General features: G+C 35.8%; 1 protein-coding gene across 1 annotated transcript in view; it reads left to right on the plus strand.

Annotated features, from left to right (window-relative positions):
- The window catches only part of SNTG2 (syntrophin gamma 2), a gene marked incomplete at both ends in the record, with an annotated part of 282,638 nt that overhangs the window by 185,680 nt on the left and 77,168 nt on the right, over positions 1 to 19,790 (plus strand). Inside the window, 2 exons of the mRNA XM_080614918.1 lie at positions 2,749 to 2,840; positions 16,091 to 16,218. Of these exons, the coding sequence (XP_080471044.1) occupies positions 2,749 to 2,840; positions 16,091 to 16,218 (220 nt within the window). The remainder of the gene's footprint in view (positions 1 to 2,748; positions 2,841 to 16,090; positions 16,219 to 19,790) is intronic.

Here is a 19,790-nt window from a genome sequence, read left to right on the forward strand (position 1 = left end):
TCTCAGTGATTTTGTTAATATAAAAAGATTTAAAAACAGCTTCTACCTGTACCACTGCAAATGAGTTCTTGCTTTAGGTGTGGTGCCAGCTAGCTTGGTGATTTGCTGAGGTACTGCTAGCTCTGCAAAATCCCCTGTGATCCTTACAGATTTTTTTTGCCTCACCTCAGAGTTCTCTCTGTCTTTTTCCTGCTGTCCCCAGGACTGTATCAGTCTCTTTTGCAAACTGCAGTCTCCTATACCCTTGCTATCTCTCTCTCTCTCTGAGCCCTTCTCACCTTACAGGGTAAGGTGTTGTGATTTTTATTATGAGCATACTCAGCTATTGCCCAGGTAAAGATCAGGCAAAGAACATCTCCTTTCCCACAGGATGCTTCCTGACACAGCCTTCTCAAAAGAAAAAAAAAAAAAAAAAAAAAAAAAAAATCCAGAATAAGCTGAGAATAAGCAAATTAAAGAGATAAAGCCTGTCATAGTGTAGGTTTGCATTTCTCATAGGCTGGCTATCTGACTGTGATGTGGGTGGGATAAGAGGGCAGCTAGGCAATAACAATTGCTGAAAATCTCACAATATACAAAACATCTGGCATCACTACCCATCAGGATTGTGGTCATGGAGTGTAGCAAACTATTCTCAAGCTATTGTTCCAGAGTTTGGACTGGTACCTAACACTTGACTTGAAGTCTCAGCTGCTTGGGCAAGAGCTACAGCAGCAGACAGTACAAGATTTACTTTGTGTTAGAATATTTTGTATCATGTATGTTTTGTTGTAAGAACAGGGAGGAAAGACTACCTGATTGCTCTAGGGCTGCCATGTAGGGAGTCAAACCAAGCTCCTCAAAGAGATGAAAGCACTGCACCTTCCCTGGGATCTTCTAAAATGCTGAACAAGATCCGGAAGGAGTAGTCCATGAGTGAGTGAGGCAGATTAGGCAGCGAGCAGACTAAAGGATCTGTGAACTTGTTTGCAATCAGGTGGTGGAAGTGACATAGTTTGAGAAAGGCTTGTAGTTTCTCATGACTCAGAAAACCGAAGAAAGCTGCTGAACTAAAAGGAAATCTGCAGTGATGGTGTGGGAGGAGGGAAATTTGTTGCTTAACCTTTTATTCTTAGTTTTTTTTTCTTTTTCTATTCTTATTCTCAGTTTTCCATGTAACAGATGTCAATTTTTTTGTACTGACCAAAAAAAAAAAAAAATATCTAATGTAGCATTTTTAATTACGCTAAAATCTGGATTTAGAGGTTTGAAAATATCTAAATTAATGTCTTTTGATATGCTCAAATTGCTGAAGAGGTGAGATAATTCCACTTTAGGAATTTGATTGATTCTTGGATCTCACAGTTACCCACTGACAGAGATAGTGGGATTCCCCAACAAGCAGACTCTTCAGTGGAGAATTTAATGCCAACTTTTTTATTTTAGTACATTTATTACAAAAAATTACAAGTTATCTTATGTTCTAGCAAGTCACTGTGGTCATCTATGAGTATAAACATAGATTTTTGTGGTCTACTATACTTATACAGTAGGTACAAAATGTTGTAGCTAGCTACTGAAGTCAGTGCTTGGGTAAGAACTGTACAAGCAAAGCATAATTCTTCCTTCTGCTGCCATCATCTAGCGTTGTACTGAAAAGGCTCCAAATGAAAGCATGCTGAAACTTCAGAATTCAGGATATAATTCTGAGACCTCAGCACTGAATTGGCAGAGATTTGTTATGCAGAAAATGAGCTTTTGTTGAATTTTGCTAAATCTTCTAGATATGTGGAACAGATACATACAAAAATATGTGACCAAGAATGACTTTGACTTTCATGATGTTAGACTTGACAGGCCTATTAATGTAAAATGATTTACAGGCAATTTCAGGTGACTTCTTCAGATGGAAAAATGAGTTTTCAGTGATGACGAATATAATGCTGTGAAATTGATTTTATGTGCTTTATTGATAAGACCAAGTGCTGTCTGATAGTAATTGTGTATTATTGGTGCTGTATGTTAACATTTTACATTTAAGCAGAAATTACACAATGATGTGACTTTGTGCTGTTTCCATTATTGTATGTTACAAAAGTATTAAGCTTTCTTGGAGTCACCTGAACTAGTAAAGTAGGATCATGATGCGTAACTACTAAAAGAAGATATATATCGATATATATGCGTAATCTGAAGATATTAACATAGAATCAACATTTCAAGATGACTGCTTTTAATTTCACAGTTTGAGAAAATGCATCAGTCATTAAAGTAATCAGCATTTTAAGAAAAAGATATATCCATTAATAAAGTGTATTTATGTGTACAGTTAGTACTTGCCTGGGAACGTCTTATTAGCTTTGTTTATAAATACAGTCCACAGTTATACTCTCAGATGAGACTTTCAAGACTCAATAGGATTTATTTTTAATTAAATTAATAGGATTTGTGTAACTGAATTTACTCGGTTTTGAATATCTCATTCTCAGTGAAAAAAGGCTAAATCCTGCAAACAGCTAAGCGTAAAAGTAGTTCCCGTGAGCACAGTCTCTATAAAATGACATCTAGCTAACTTTTTTCTTTCTAGACATAAAGTATAGCATATGGAAATTTTATTGATTGTCATTTTAAAATGGAAGTAGTATTTCTGGCTTGGTTTGGTGATCTATATTTAAAATTTTTCTTGTGTTTTACAGCTGGAATAGATACCAACTTACATATACACACATTTTTAACATAAGCAATAATTTTTTGTTATCTGATTTCTAGGTTCCCCTGGACCATCCAGTGATCACAGCAGTGGAGCTTCATCACCTCTTTTTGACAGTGGCTTACATTTAAATGGAAACTCAACTAACACTGTAAGCAGATGTTTAATAGATACTTGGTGTAAGCTATGTGAGTTTTCTTCCCATTCTGAGCTTCAGAATGCTAGTGTAGGGCTGTAAGACTACCCTAATTTTATTGGGCTTGTTGTTTACTTATTTGAGTTGATTGATTTTCAAGTGCACATATTGTAAAATTCTGTACATACAAAACAGTCAACATGGGGCCCTGGACTGCTCGTTTCTTAATCTGAGGCAACTGGGAACCTTGTAGGAATGAGCACAGTAAGATTTAATCATTGTTTAGACATGAATTCCTGTGAGCTTTTGTCATATTTTGCTGAATTGTGGTATAGTACTATTGAATTTAGTCCAGCTAGAGTTTCTGAAATGTACAAGGAATTCAGAAAACAGTGTAAAGGTGAATTACTGAGGCAAACTCTTGTGATGGGAAAAAGGGTGAGAAAATGAGAAAGAAATCAAATGGGAAAGCAGACATAGGGGAGAAAAAAGGGTCTGTTTTTTTAATACAGAGGATATTCAATCTTTTTTTCTGCAGTAACCAGCTGTGATTGAACTAATTGCAGTATTGGGGCAGGGGGGTAGGGAGGGGAGATATTACTCTGGGAAAAATACTGGTCACCAAAGCCAAAGAATATAGCATGTCTTAGTAAGCAACATTTTCTTTTAAAAATGAAGACTGAAGATGTAGAAACTAGCTGTACAAGGATGTGGACCTTCATGTTCAAAACTTCTTCATCTCCTAACAAATTGCAGCTGTAGTCTTTCAGTTGGATATTAAATTTTACAGTAGGAATACCCAGTGAATGGAGTGAAAGCTTCTCCTCTCCTGATTTTCCTCTTCTTTCCTGCTCAGCAAGAGACATCAGGTCTGCTTATTGCTCCACTTATCCCAACCTTTGCACTCCTTTGAACACTGTATTTCTAAACTTAAGGCTTGTTTTCATTTGATTATACATATATATATGATACAATATAAATATATACATACGATAAATGAATAAATAGAAATAAGCTTTTCTGTGCTGATACCTATACCTTAGTGCTAGGGGTCCAAACTGAGCATAGATACAGAAGGTTTGATGTTTATTTGGTTTTAGTTATGCAGATAATTATTACTTTTAATTACCTTGTACTGTAGCCTTACTAAAGAACCCAAACCTGTCCTCAGAATCCAACACAATTCTGCAACACCTGTCTACTAGGTACTCTGCAGACAAAGTCTTTTCTGCAAAGACCTTGTATTATGAGAACAGAGCTATGGTCAGATGATTGCCTGTGACTGCATTATCATATTCTAGTAAACCAATGCCTATTAAGTGCTAGAGTGATTGTGCCATGAGAACTTTTAATAATCATTATGACTATATTGTGAGAATTGCACACTTTGAATTCTACACATATAAAAACATAAATAAGTGGCTGGAGTTTTGTAGACTGGTAACAGAGTAATTTAGAGTTAGTTGCCAAGGTAGCACACAAAAGAATGTGCATAAGCTTGAAATATAAGTGGAAAAACAGAAAGCAAAAAGGGAGAATACTAAGGTACTAGCTTGCTTTTACACAGCACTTATTTTTTCTGAAGCTTGACATAAAGTCACATAAGGAGCTGGGTATGTACCAGACACTGTGAAGCAGAACAATCTACCTTATATCTAGCCTAATAAAAAAGTCATGGTCTCTCTTCATAGGAAAAAAGATGAAAAATTGATGGACTCTTATTGTGAAATACAAAAGCAAGGTTCTAAGTATTCTGAGTAGGAATGACTGGCTTTTGAGATGATCTGCTGGAGATGTGTGGTCAAACTTTTATCAGAGTAAACTATGAGTGTAACTAGCTGAGCTCTGGTCAGACCTTTCATAGTGGTTATAAATGTATTTCAACTTCTAGCTAGTAAGTGATTCTACTTTTTTTAATTATGTGTTTTCCTTTTTTACGGTAAAGGAAGAGCAGAACTGACATTTCCTATAATTGTATTGCCCAGTAGGGATAAGGATATTTAAATCCTTAAATATCCATTTAAATGTCATCTTGTTAGGGATGATCTGACTCACTTTGAGTATTGTGTCTTGTAAGTTTTTTGTAGCAGTTGTATGTATTTTCCTGGCCACAGTCAGATTCAGAAATACTGACTGGAAATACTGCTCAGGAAAGCATCAAATGTAAAGGAACAGGGGGAATGAGAGGCAAGGAATTACTCATACACCGATTTTACCAAGCTGTCATCCAGCATGTCTGTTCTGAAAAACAGTAGTATACAGACACTTCAGCTAGCTTGTATCATATAGATATATATGATATATTATGATATATATCAATATAGACAGTAATTCAGCCATCTTAACAGCAAGCTGCTTCTGCCTAATATGATTATACCATTTTCAGTTCTGGTGCTAGCTTGCCTCTGTTGCACGTACCTTTACTACCTTGGCCAGGAAACATCTGTTATATGTGATGCAGTATCATCTTCCGGATATATGTACATCCTCCCTATAATATCAGAGCAGTTTGCATTATAGCACTTTAACAGGGTTCTCTGGAACACAGAGAAATGAGCTGAAGCGCTCTCTTCACACCTAATTATTTTGTGCTTGGCCACTGTGACAAATGCTGTGGAGATTAGTAGTGGCAGATACATTCATCTGTATTTTATAAGTGGTTTATTAAACACAAAGTGAAATTTCAGAAGGGAACATTAAAACATTCAAAAGGGGTGGTCTCTACGCTAGTCATTACAGGTTGTTTACCCGAAGGATTCTAACTACAAAACAACAAAGAAAATACTGTAGAGAGATTCTCCTAGATGTCCATATATCCTAAATGTATAGGTCAGCTCCCTGGTGTAATTAGGGGGTATAAAAATAAGAGAAATAAAACAAATTCCTGTTTAAGACATCCAGTTATATGATAGCTACAGTGCAAAGTGAGAATGAAGTAGGTTTTCATTTCTTTGAAAATCCAACTTCCCTGAATTGTCTAAAAGGGATGTTCTAATAAGTGAAGTGAGACCATTGTAAATCATTATTTTACGTGTGTTCATGTAATTTAAGAACTCTAATTTAATTTTGATAGTGCACATTTAGTTTAGTTGGTTAAATGAAACTAAACAGGCACTTAAAATTATCTAAGTAGCCTTAAAGTATTTTTTCCTTGGGGGCTATCTTGCATCTGTTAAATTAAAAAGTTTTGCTTTAAAAAAGACATTGCCTACTTTATCACAAAGTTCAGGTTTTTAAGAAGAAAAAATACAGATACTCAGCTCTTGGTGGGACCAGTAGGATGGTAAATCTTTAATGTCTATTATAGTCCTGGTTCCAAAGTGAGAGAATGGTGTGACTCAATCTCTAAGCATGTAAAAGCAAAAAGGGAAGAGGACCCAGGAAAGGGGGTGGACCCTCTCTGACAGAAAGTAAAAGCTATTCTGATGGATACTTTAGTGGAGTGTGTGACCAGATCATTGCATTGAGATTGAACTGATGCCCTACATCTGAAAGAGTTTCAATACTTTTATTTTTTGAATATTCCTGTAGTATCTTCCAGTTCAGTGTAAACACACTATTGATAATTCTTAAGTTTTATTTTATTCTTCATTTTTATTATCCTGTAGCTCGTTTTAAAGAGGTTTCAGGATTTCAGATCAATACCATTTCTCTTAGAATGGTTTAGCGTGTGATACCAATAGACTCTGCCAACTCTTGATCTGAAAATCTATGCTTTTCTCACCTAATATGAAAGCAATGTAGCTTTAAATTGACTTCCAATTCACAGTGTATCATTTGGTAATGTACGTGCATAAAATATAGTTAATGTAATAAATACAATAAATAGCTCACTTAGAGGTACAGCGCTGGTTACTCTCATGAAAGTAATCATCACCATCTCTTCCATTTATTCGCTGAAGAGAAACTTAAAATAGATGAACACAGCTAGCTACACTTAAATATTTTGGACTCCTGCTGTGCTGAAGACATTTATGAAATGAGATAAACACACTGGAAATAATTGTGCTTCTTTTTCTCAGTTAATAAAATACGAAGTGTCTGTTCCCTTTCCACCTATAGGGAAAAATATTCCAAATTTTCTGTTTCTGATTACACCTTTCAGAAAGCATAGCAGTAGAAGTTGGGAAAAGCCTATCAAATAACACCTTCCTACTCCTCGACTGTAGAATTGTTAAGGAAATGCATTTGATATTGAGTATTGAAATTGTTTGATTTAGATTTAGCTATTCAACAGTGCTGTGTTTTTTTAATTCTGCTTAGAGTTGATTGGGACTTTCACTATGAGATTAATGAAGTGAATAAAATGTATCTTTAAAAGTCTTATCTTTTAGTTGTATTGATCCCCACTGTCACTGTTAATCCTTTCAGCAGACTTATTTCTTCTAGTATTTAACATATGATGGATCACGTTGGTCATTTCTTCTGCACAGAAATTAATATGTATTTAGGATTTTCTTAACTTAAAGCCTTAACAAAGCTGGTGAAAGTTAATGTGGCATTGAAAATACAAAGAAAGTCTTACTAGCTGCTAAATAAATGAACATGGAACAATATTTGCTGCTTTATGACACCTAATACTAGTTTTAAAAGTATTCACTTAGAATGCTGAAAATTAACCTGATAGTCACACACCTTCAAAGAAGGCAGCTTCAATCCAAATCTGTTTCCACTAGAAAAGAAGCAAAAGACCAAGAAAGCTCAGATAAAATGAGCTTTATTATTTATCTTTCAGAGAAAGGTGCAGCAGGATCAGAATAGAAGTATGCTCAGTAGAAAACAGTAACTTGCATTTGTTAGGTATCTGGTTTTATTTTTTATTTATACATAATTTTGCCATACATTGCCATTTCATAAGAATGCATTGTGACTTATAGGTCTTAAGAATTTGGTCATTGTAGTTTGCAACAGCAGCAAAAAGAAAATGACTTAGGAGATAAAACCCAATTTATTACCCTTTTTAATGACTGCTGGTAGAAATTGGGTAATATTTTCTTTATCCTTATGCATTTGCATAAGTTTCACTAAGTGCATTGAGTACCTTTCATTTGCACGGATAGGCAAACAAATTATTTACTTATTAATGATGCTTTCCTGTTTGGCCTATGATATTCAAGTGTGCAGAATAAGAGCTGTGGAGAAATTTAGTTAATTAATTTGCATTTGATTCTTGGACAAACTCATCTGTTTTTTTCTCTTATCTGTTTTCCTGCCTATGACTATAAAGGTACAAAATGGACAACTTCAGGTGAGAGCTAGATTATAAAGGTAGAATTTGAAACTCCACTCTATGGGTAAGCAAAATTATGACCATTTCTCATCTGTTGCAAACATGGTGAACAAAAAGAGCAGACTTCTTTCACATATTTTAGCAGGGATTATTAGAAGTCCTTGGTTAAAGGGAAATAAATGTGGTACCATTCATGAGATCGATGACTAAACGAGGAAGCTGAAGTGTTAGAAGAAATGAATACAAGCTTTTTCTATTTTTTTATTTTCCCTTTTTTTTATTTTTAAACCAGCAAGATCCATCTACTGTTGCCAAGGTATGTTCAATTACTGTTACAAATGCTAGGCTTTGGTAATGATCAGCATGGAAACAGAGAGGCATATAGTGATGGCATATTTCTGGATTTGATGTTAGCGCAGATGAAGTCCAGCAGTTCAGGTACATAATAGAAATGGCTTACTGTGAAAACTGATAGTAAAATTTAGGCAACAAGTTCTCCCCCAGTTTCATCAAGTGCCATTCCTGTGACAAATTGACACTTACTGAGTTTCTAGTTAAGGATACAAACAACAGTTAAGCCTCAAATTTATACTGAGGGGTGTGCAGACTTTGTGGAGTTCAAGGAATTTTCCACCCTGAGCTAATTTTTCTAAGCAAGGATGGCATGCCCATTTGGGGATATGAAAGGCTACCAAAAGCTGTCTGTAACACTTGAAGTTTGGGTACACTTGCATTAATAGTGTAATACCATAATAATCTCAACATTATGTTTTCTTCTGTTCTTTTCCTTACATTACCTTTAATGTTGGGTTTTGATTTCTGACTGCTGTTATAGTTTGAGAAGAGTCATAATTACTTCCTGCTTTTTATGCTGAGATTTAATATAAATTACTCTGGCCTCTGGCCCCTGTCCCCTTTTCCCCAAAGGAGGAATATATCTGGAACAATGTTCCAGGCAAGGTTGTTGAGGTTACTCAGGATCCAATTACAGGCTAGCCTGAGGGAAACAAATTAAAGGAAAAGGTGCAAGATTCTGTCAAACAGTCCATTTGTATTCTCTAAAAATATCTTAGTCAGGCTTGTACCTCATTGGTTCATTAAAAAAATAATAATGTAGTAGGACCTAGCAGCACAGCTGTAATGAAATATTCATTAATATTTCCATTGTAAATCACTTCTAGGGAAACTTACATAATTTAAAGCTTTTTAATTTGTTCCTTACTGGTGGAATAGCAATCCCATTGATTTAAATGCATAGCTATTGCACTGAATAGGGCAGTTTAAGTTCCTAAAATGTACTTCTATACAGACTGTCCATGTAAACACCAAATATAGGCGCTCAGTGTCTGCAAAACTATTTGTTAATTAAAAAGCATTAAACGTCTTCAAGAGCAGTCATTAAATTTCAAAAGCATGCATCTGATGCAGCATTAGAATTTAAAATGTTTCTTCTTCTGTGATAGAAAGGGAGTAATATGCTTGTTTCACATGCTGTTTCACCTTCCTCCCATTTAATTAAGCACTGTCTGTCAATTAGAATAATGTAGAATAGAGCTGTATAATTAAAATTTGCTGCTTTCACTGAATTTTAAAGGCATCAAATTACTTGTCCAAATTGTTACTTCATCTGGAAGAGCTTGTTTCCTGTATAGAAGCCTTTATCTATTAAATGATTTGGTGATGCATACTTTGCCAAGTAATTACTGTCTTCTTAAAGCTGTCACAGAATTGTGCACCTGCATGGAAGAATTCCATTAAAAATAAATAAACACAGACTCTCTCCTGAATTGATGCTGCATCAAAGGAACACACAGGTATCTTGACAATCTTGATAATCCCTCTGAATTCGCAGACAAGCTGAGTGCTCTAACTGACTTCTGTTTACAGTAGGTATCACAACAATGGGTTTCTTTAGCTGGGCATCACAAGATTTTCTCTCATGTCTCTACTACCAGCTGAACACTTGTTAATGGTGGTTTTCAAGGATTAAAGTAAGCTAATGTAGGAGTCTTTTAGTGTGAAATGGAGCGGTCTTGTGTTCTTCTCCAACTAGATTACAGCCTCTGTTTCTTCTCTGTCCCTGGAATAAGTATTAGCAAATGCTCAGCCATACATTGGTCTGATCCATTCACTTATATACTTGTATAAGTAACCCTGTTCATATACATAAATATATATATGTATATATAATATATACATGTATTTCAGTCACAGACTGGAAACTATAGGGAGAGCTCATCCAATTCACAGTGAGTTGAGGATTGCTGGTGCTGTTGCAAGAAATTATAAGACTCTAATTCTCTTCCTCCAGAATAAGTGCAAGACAAATCTGCCTTCTTTGAAAAACAGACTTGTCATGGTTTAAACCTAGCCAGTAACTCAGAACCACACAGCAGCTTGCTCACTCCCCCCTCCCACCCCCGATGATGATTTCTAAGGTCCTTTCCAACCTAAACTGTTCTGTGATTGTATGTTTGTATTATTTACTAGCCTTTTAGATCCTTTTAGATTGTTTCATCGTTCAGTTTTCACCAAAATAACAATTAATTAAATATATTATTTCACATAAATTAAAATATATTTATTGGAAATTAAGTTTGCAAGTGCGTATCTTACCTGTTTCTTGAAACCCTGCAAAAAGTTTAGAAAATAACTGCAAAAATTAAGGAGTTTTGATAGAAGATCAAATTCTTATAGCACACAAGTCTTTTGTGAAATAATTTGCACTGGCTACATCTACAGGTGAAAGCTCAGATATTTATAAGAATTTTTCCTGTGCTCTATTTCTCAATGCTGGTGACAGCAGCAAGGCATCATGGTAAAGAGAAAAAGTAGCATGTTTTGAGGGAAGAAAGCATTAATGTTAATTAGCTTAGTCTCCTAAGAATAAACTGTGCTGATTATTGTTGCCTCTTCACTTTAACTGTGGTATGAGAATGCTTGCAAATGTATATTGCTGCTCCAGGTATAGTCCTTCATCTGCATCCGCTATGAAGATTATGCAAAACTTGCCTTTCTGCAAAGCAGAAAAGTGTATTTAAAAGCAAGCTTAATCATACTAAGCAATATCACCCTGTGCATTTGTGACTCCAAAAGTGAATCAACCCAGTTTCAACATGCCTGAAGCCCATGTTTAAGAAAAGAGCAATGTGTCAGCCTAAAATATCACTTTGGAAGCTTTCAAGGTGCAGCCTAGCAGAAATTGTGAATCACATTACCAGGGAGGATTCAGAAACCCTTCTTTCTGAGGAAATGATATTTTTCTTGCTGAAATCTAGAATCAATGGCAGTTAAAAAAAAAAATCAAATAAGGTGAAATAACTGTTCCCAAACTCTGCAAATTGTATGTCACAAAAAGTTGCAAAAATTGACAGTCCCAGTTAGCTATGTTCTTTCACCTTCCTTCTTATGTTCTTAGTGAAAACTTAATTATAGAGATGTGTCTCATTATGTCTCACTTAGGGGAGGACTTTCTGGTCGCATTCTACTTCTGTGAAGACTTCTTGGTTGCCCCATAATGAGTTGTTATACAGTAGTTTTAAAAAGCATCAAAGCACTTGCCTACATTGTCCTTCATAGGTCAACAATTGCTAATGGGATAGAGAATCAGACCCTGCTCTAGGTCAACAGTACACAGCTGTGGTGTACACAGTGGGGGTAGTACACAGGTGGGTAGTGATTATGTGTCATTACAACCTGATTCTTCTTCAGTGTTCTGTCAAAAATGAGATTTTTGTGTTCAATCCATTTCTTAACGGACAGGTGTTACAAATAAATTGGCATTAATTGGCAACATTGTTGGCGGTCTCAGCAGAATGCCAAAGGTGTGAAATGAACCAGAGGATAAAAGCTGTGATTGCAGAGATGATCTCTAAACAGTCAATTTTTTTTAGCACTTTGGAGAAACACTGTTGAGAGTTTTCAACATGAGCAGCAGCAGCTGCTTAGTAGACAGAAGGCTTGAAGGTCAGCCAACTCAGTACACTGGGTCAGACCAAAGGACCAACTAGCCAAATAGCTTGTTCCCAGCTGATGCCCTCCAGAGAATACAAAACCAGAGGAAATATGTACAATTATTTATAGGGTTTATTTCCTGCTTCTCCAGTTACTTCTGCCATAGGGACTTCCTGAGCCATTTTGTTATATAGAGAAAAAACAATCTTTCATTGGTTTTATCCTACTGTTTTTACTTCTAATCAATACCCCTTCTGCTTATATGAAAAAGGCAAGTGAACCACTGTTCTCTAATCCCTTTCTTTGTTATTTGTTACATACCTTTGACACAATTCCCTTAGATGCTTCTTTTCCAGATTAATGAATCTCTGTTTACTTAATTATTTGTGTGAAAACGATTCCATTCCTTTCAACATCTGCTTTTCCTACAACAGCAGGATCTTATTTTTGAGTGTTAATCATCTGTTCATATCCTATTACAGTATAGGGGAAGTTAATATTGTCTTTCTTCGTGTGCATTACTATACATTTATCTACTGTATTTGTAGCAGTCCTTTTATCTCTCAGTTATTCAGTATCATGAGCTGCTTCTGCAGATGTTTGCAGTTTGTTTTTCTTTTTATCGTTTTTTGTTACTTATTGTGTCTATTAAACTTGCTCAGTCTGGTGTTCACCATCTTATCCAGATGGCTTTTGACACTGTCTCCCATACCATCCTCATAGGTAAGTTCAGGAAATTTCAGTTAGATGAGTGCACAGTGGGGTGGATTGAGAACTGGCTGAACAGCCAAGGTCAGAGGGCTGTGATCAGTGGCACAGTCTAGTAGGACACCTTGGCTAGGGGTGTTCCCCCAAGATCACTATGGAATCCTGTCTTGTTCAATTAAGTTCTCAGTGACCTGGATGAAGGGACAGAGTGTACCCTCAGCAAGTCTAATGGTGATACAAAATTTGGAGGAGTAGCTGATAAACCAAAAGGCTGTGCTGTCATTCAGTGAGACATGGACAGTCTAGAGAGCTGGGTGGAGAGGAACCAATGAAGTTCAACAAAGCTGAGTGTAGGGTCCTGCACTGAGGGAGGAATAACTCCATTCACCAGGACAAGTTAGGGGTTGAAATGCTGAAAAGCAGCTCTGCAGAGGAGTACCTGAGGGTCCTGGTGGACAACAAATTGCCTATAAGCCAACAATGCACCCTTGTGACCAAGAAGGCTGATGGTATCCTGGGGTGCATTAGGAAGAGTATGGTCAGCAGGTTGAGAGAGGTGGTTGTCCCCCTCTACTCTGCTCTGGTGAGGCCGCATCTGGGATACCGGGTCGAGTTCTGGGTTCCCCAGTTCAAGAATGACAAGGAACTGCTGGATAGGGTCCAGCAGAGGGTTATGAAGATGATTAGGGGACTGGAGCATCTCTCTTCTCTTATGAGGAAAGGCTGAGATCTGGGCCTGTTTAGCCTGGAGAAAAGATGACTGAGAGGAGATCTTATCATCATTACTTATATTGAGATATGTTTTGTTTTGCACTGGTATCTTACTAAAGCATTTGAATGGAGTGTACGGGACCAAATAGAAACATGAAATTGCTAGTGACCCACTCATAATTTTTTTGCTGCCAAGTCCTCTTAAATCACCTAGATAATTACAGTATATTGTTCAACAGCTTGCTAAAAGAAGTACAGCTAATAGTTCACACGAAAAAGACAGATTTTTTAAATGTTTAAATTGTCTAGATGCTTTCTATATCTTAAGAATTTAAAGAATGGGAACAAGAGGTAAAGAAATTAACAGGTAAACAAAGGTGCTGCAGAAATTTTTATGTTCCTTTATTTTCTGATCTTTGGTTTCAAATTCAGTGATCATATTCAAGCATTTATGTTTGACTGTAATAAGCTACCTTCTACTTTATTCTTAGACATTTCAGTTTCCAGACAGGCATATTAGATTATGGTGATAATTTTAAACTTCAGATTGCATGTGGTTCTGTCAATTATTTTAATTTGTACAGCATTCTCAGATATGTATTGGATTTTTCAGCATGATATTATTATTAAATTTATACTAAGCTTTGGAGCTTAGTATCAGCTTTTTATGTCAACTTAGCCTTTTGTGGCTAATTGTATGTAATAGAATTAGTCTATGGACTTGATTATGAAATATTCAAACTGCAACAACACCAGAAGATCTCGGTGAAATGAAAGCGGGATTGTTCTAGGGATTGCAAATACTCTAAATTAAATTCCTTTCCCCAAACAGATTGCAGACTAAAAGATTCTTTAGTGTTGCCAACACTGCCAATTTCATTACAAATTTTTCATTTAGCTGGAAAGTGTTCCTCAATCACCAACTCTCAGTCGTCCTGTTAGAATGTGAAACTCACTATTGTGATTTATTTAAAGAAAGAAAGTTCAGCCCTTGCTGACTGTAAGGAGCTTTAGGCGGAGTGGGAGGGTGAAATGAACCCCAAATCCTTATGAACAAGAAAAAGAAATAGAAATAGAACCATTCCCAGAATGTTCTTTATTTTAAATAAGTTTAATGGCTTTTTAAACACCTGGGCATAACACAGCTGAAGTTGGGTCATTCCACTGTTTATCTGCTTTTGTAAGTACTACTCAGTGCCTATTTACAGCTTGTATAAAATAACCAACTTTCATCTCCCTTCTCTAACAGAAAGTGCTCTGTACAATATGGGACAAATAATTTTGATTCAGAGACAGCACAAATGCCAAACTTTGACCTAAATACCTATGTCTGTGAATCCTTCTCAGCTGCCTCTCTGTAAATAGTATTACTAGCTCTATAAAAGTGAAATGCTCAGCTGTCATATTAGTGTGGAGATATAAATACCAATAAATATTTTTCAATTTATGATTTTTATGCTTTCTATAAGAAACTCCCAGTTTATTCTGTTTTTAATGAGCATTTTTTTAAGCTCATAATCATGCTCATAAATCTCAGGTGTTACACTGAGCAGTGGTTTCCAGCATTTGCTAATTTTTGCCTGTGAAAACAAATGGTTACAATCTTTTTTGACAAATTGGGCATAGTTCTTCATTTCCAGTCATGGATACAGTGATGGAAACCTCTGGATATTATTTCACAAGGAACAAACTACATGATCTGCAAGTTTATATCGATTAAGATACCTATCTCTCTGCAGTTTCCTGAATGTTTTAGTGCAACTTTATGGCAACTTTTAATATTTCATAAATATTTCCTTTTATAATGTTTCATTCTTTGTGCTTTTATGCACTATTTAGTTGCAATACAAAAGAGTGCTACATTATGAGCAGGCTGAACATTTCGTAGATAAGCTCTGGTTTAGGCTATTCATCAATAGCTACATATCCAGGCTAATTCCCCTAACTTCATTTGCATTTGCAGACATCTACTTTAAAGTTTTCTTTTCTATGCCATAGTTACATGAAATGAGTAGATGATTGTAAAATTATATATTTTCACTATTCTGAGACCTGGACAGCCTTTACTGCTTAGACAGTATCTACAATCTTTCTAATAGAAGCATTTGAAGGAAAACTTCAAAGATAGATGATATTTCAAAATTCATCAGTCTGTATATGTATAGCAATAACACAGAAATCTACTATTAAATAACATTATGGATAAAAGTCACAATGCACAAATAAGAAACCAATATTCTCTAATGTAGTCTTTACATTAGGATATCATTTGTGTCTTTTTCTCTGATGACGTAGAAGAGTTGCAAAGACCAAATTAATTTAAACCCAAAATGATTTTATGTTACATTTAGACAAAATTAAGGACGCTTATGACTAAAAACTATTTCCTTTTTATTTTCAGTTACAAATATTAAAAATATGTATATATTTAATATTAAGGTAATAATGAAATTAAGTCACAAGTATAATATCAATATAGGTAGCATTCCTTTCTGCATGAATGCTTCCTTTGAACTCTCTACTAAATCCTGAGATTCTTGAATAATTTTATTTCCATGATTACTCACTTCAGAGACAAGCAGAGCCAGAGATGCATATTAGTGTTTTTTTCACTATGTCGTCTGATAAATTACACTTACTGATTCTCATTTATTTTGTGCAGGCTCCATCATCACCTTCTTCACCTATAGCTAATGAACCAAAATATGAGAAGCGCTGGCTAGACACCCTATCAGTTCCTCTGTCAATGGCTCGAATCTCGAGGTACAAATCTGGAACAGATAAATTAAGGTTTGTAATCCAAAAAGGGAAACACTGGGTTAGCTAACTGTATCTAATATTTTGCTGGAGAGTGTTGGATCTGTAAGAATTCTTTGTGTGGAGATATGAAACTCATCTTATTAAAAAGTACACAGTCCATCTTCTCTTGAGATTAATGGCATGCATGGCAGCTACCAAAGATACAGTAAAAAAGGACAAAATATTTAGCTGTACAAGTATGTTTCTATAATATGTTTTATTTTGGGAATTCAGCTAGCATCAGGAGCTAGGACAGAGATTAAGCTTCGTGTTAACTGAATTAATTTTTAAGGTACTACATTTCATTCCACAGCTTTTAATAGAATACTTCTATTCCCAAATTCTAATATTGTCAATTAATTCTTCTTTTTCTTTATAAATTATAATTTCTACACAATCATCATGACTATGCTGCATATCATTGTCATATAGAAACTCATTGACAAGAGTTTTTGTCAAACTGCATGGTACAAAATATTGTAATTTTACTTGTAGAATCTTTTTGCTTCTCAGAGACCTATGTAATGGTTCATAAAGTAGCCTTGGAATAGGATGGCAGAGGTGATTTTTCTGAACTTCAGGAAACATGAAAGCAAAAGTGAAGTTTAATAAAGCTTCAATAATGTGCTTGAGAAAGGTTTAACACATTGCAGCATGCATCAGCTTTTTTCTACAAAATATTCTGTATGGTAGGACTACTTCAAATCTACCAGTAGTTGTCATCCAAGTAGTCCATAGTTCTCCATATATATGAGGATCAAAGTTTATTCACTGTTAATATGGTCCATTTTCTTTATGGGTTGCTCTATGTTTATTTGCTTATAGGATATATTCTACCAGGAGGTAGCAGAAATTCATGTGTATACCTTTCTTGATCTATGTCAGATTTGTTACATGTTTCCTGAAAATGACCTGAAAAAAAAAAATTTGTAGTAGGACAGTTACACTGCTTTAACTTGGAGAAATTAGTCTCCCAAATCATTTCGCAGCTCCTCTCCTGAACTTTGTGTTAAAGCATCACAGGTGAATAATAATTAATTGTCCAGAAAAGTTTTAGGGTCTTCTGCAGTCTGAACTCTTAATTCCATTTTATTTAGTCTCTCATCAGTTCCTCCACTACTTTCTTCCTTCCTACTTCAACTGACTAATTCATGTGGTCTGACCCTTTACAGTCTATCACAGGCCTCCAATCATCCAAGGCTCAGAATTTCTCCTGGAATTAAGTGAACAAATCTCTGCATGCACATTTAGACATCAACTCATCATCAGCTTATCACTGCTCTTAAATATGAAGGATACTAGGAGGAAGACAGAAATTTAAGTCTCTGAGTTCAGTTATCACCTTGATAGTTTGAAGCAGTTTCACTCCTATTCTGTGCACTGTAAGCATTAGATGGAGCAATCCCAAGGGATTACAGTTTCCAAAACTAGCATGTGCTTTTTGAGAATTCTTGGAAGTAAAACACCTGGTATCGCACTGTGTCTGGCTGAGATGGATTTAGTTTTCTTCATAGCAGCCCATATGGTGCTGTATTTTGGGTTCTGACTAAACAATGTTAATATCACACCAGTATTTCCGTTGTTGCTGAACAGTGCTTTTGAAATATCAAGACTTTCTCCTTTTCCTGCTCTGCTTCCACTCAAGGAGTAGGCTGGGGTGAGCAAGAAGTTGGGAGCGGGCAGAACCTAAGCCACTGGCCCGAACTGAGCAAATGGATATTCTATGCCTTGTAACACTGTGCTCAGCAATAAAAACTGAGAAGAAGGGCTATGGGTGAGCTAGCCATTGCTTGGAGACTGACTGGGCACCATTCTGCTTGTGAGAGACAGTGATTGGTTGCCTTTGCATCACTTGTTGTGGGTTTGTTTGGTTTGGGCTTTTTTCTGCTCTTCCCTTTGCTTATTGAAATACTTTTATTTCAACCCTCAAATTTACTTGTTCTTCCTATTGTCTCTGCTGTCCCACTGGAGAGGTGTAGGGATGTGAGGGGCAGTGTGGATGGTTAGCTGCTGGCCCAGGGTCAACCCATCATAGATAGATTTTTCGTGTGAGGACTGGGGATTTTAATGCTTTCAGTTTCAGTCTTGGAGAGACGTGCTCTTTTGTGATGTGTCCTGCTTTCCCATGTATGTTTAATATACACAGCACTCCTTTATTACTGGTGGGTTTTTTTTGTTTTTGTCATAAACAGTCTAAAGGAAGATGAAATTGTTCCATAAAGCCTATCACTATCCCATGATACTTTAGTGCTACTAAATACTTCTTACTTATTTTGGTAAACCAACAAGCACATCTTTATGAGCATTAAAGGAATACTGCCTTGAGACTAACTGGATGAGGTGTTTCCCATGTTCTTACTAAAGCTGTTTATTTTGCCTAAGGGATACCAGACTGCTCTTACCCTATTCTCTCCTTTTCTGAAATGCATGTACATATTTTTACTATTATCCCACTTGTGTCCTTTCTTTTACATTTCCCAATGTTCATATAAACATAAATTCCAACATTTGTATACAGTAATTGCTCTCTAAAATCAAGTGTCTGCTTTCCACAAAATAAAACCTACAAGCTATTACAAGTATAAATGATTACATCAGTCTAGATAACAATCTTCCTTTCAACCATATCTCCACGTCTCTGTTCCCTTTCACATTTCAGCCATCAGTCTAAAGTAAATTTAATGAGTCCATGACAATTCCCCTGAATGTATCATGGATCCTGCTGACCAATATGCTAATGTTGCTATTCTCTGAACATTCACTTAGAGCCTATTTGCATACATTGGTAGACAGCATGGCTGCTTTTTAAGTATTAAATGAGTCCATTAATCTATATGTCATCCTTGTAGCTATTTATCTCACTCATGTTCTTTGTCAAAACTTTGTTTTGTTGCAATGCTTCATTATATCTTATCCTCTGAGTTACCTCAGTTGGTCACAAGAAGATGCACTGGCACTAGAACAGTCAGGTTACTTTTTAATGTTGTTGAAGTACTGGAACTATCTTCTGTAGTGTCACGTACACAGTTGTGTGCCTTTTCTTCAGCTAGATGAACTGTATGAAAGATCTTTTCCCCTATTCCCTACCTGAATTAAAGTCAGAGAGTTCTTCTTTCTACAAAAAATATCTACATCCCTCTGGCTTTTGACATTGGCTTGTATCTATGCAAAATGTTATGGCTTGTGAAAGGAAGTTGAAGCCTGTATGAATATTTTGCTGTCTGTCCACTCACAGGTAATGCACACTTGGTTTTCCTCAATCCTTCTTTTCCTTGATAGAAAGACAGCTTTTTCACCTGTGAGATTCTTGTAGTTGACTACAGCAGACTTAGCATACATTCATTAATAAAATCAATCACAAAACAATATTATTTTAATACATAGTATTGTATATTCTGTGTAGAGCATCTGTAAGATCAACTACTCTTGCTGTTCTGACATGGTAAACTGCTGTCAGCCAGTCTGGATGGCCTCTCTGACCTCATTTACTTTTTTTCTCTGTCATATTCAAGATTATTTCATATTTTCAGCATTAATTTTCTGGTGGTGTAAATAAGCTCAGA

Source organism: Psittacula echo (assembly GCF_963264785.1).
Source record: "Psittacula echo genome assembly, chromosome: 4".
In the NCBI taxonomy this organism is placed as follows: domain Eukaryota; kingdom Metazoa; phylum Chordata; class Aves; order Psittaciformes; family Psittacidae; genus Psittacula; species Psittacula echo.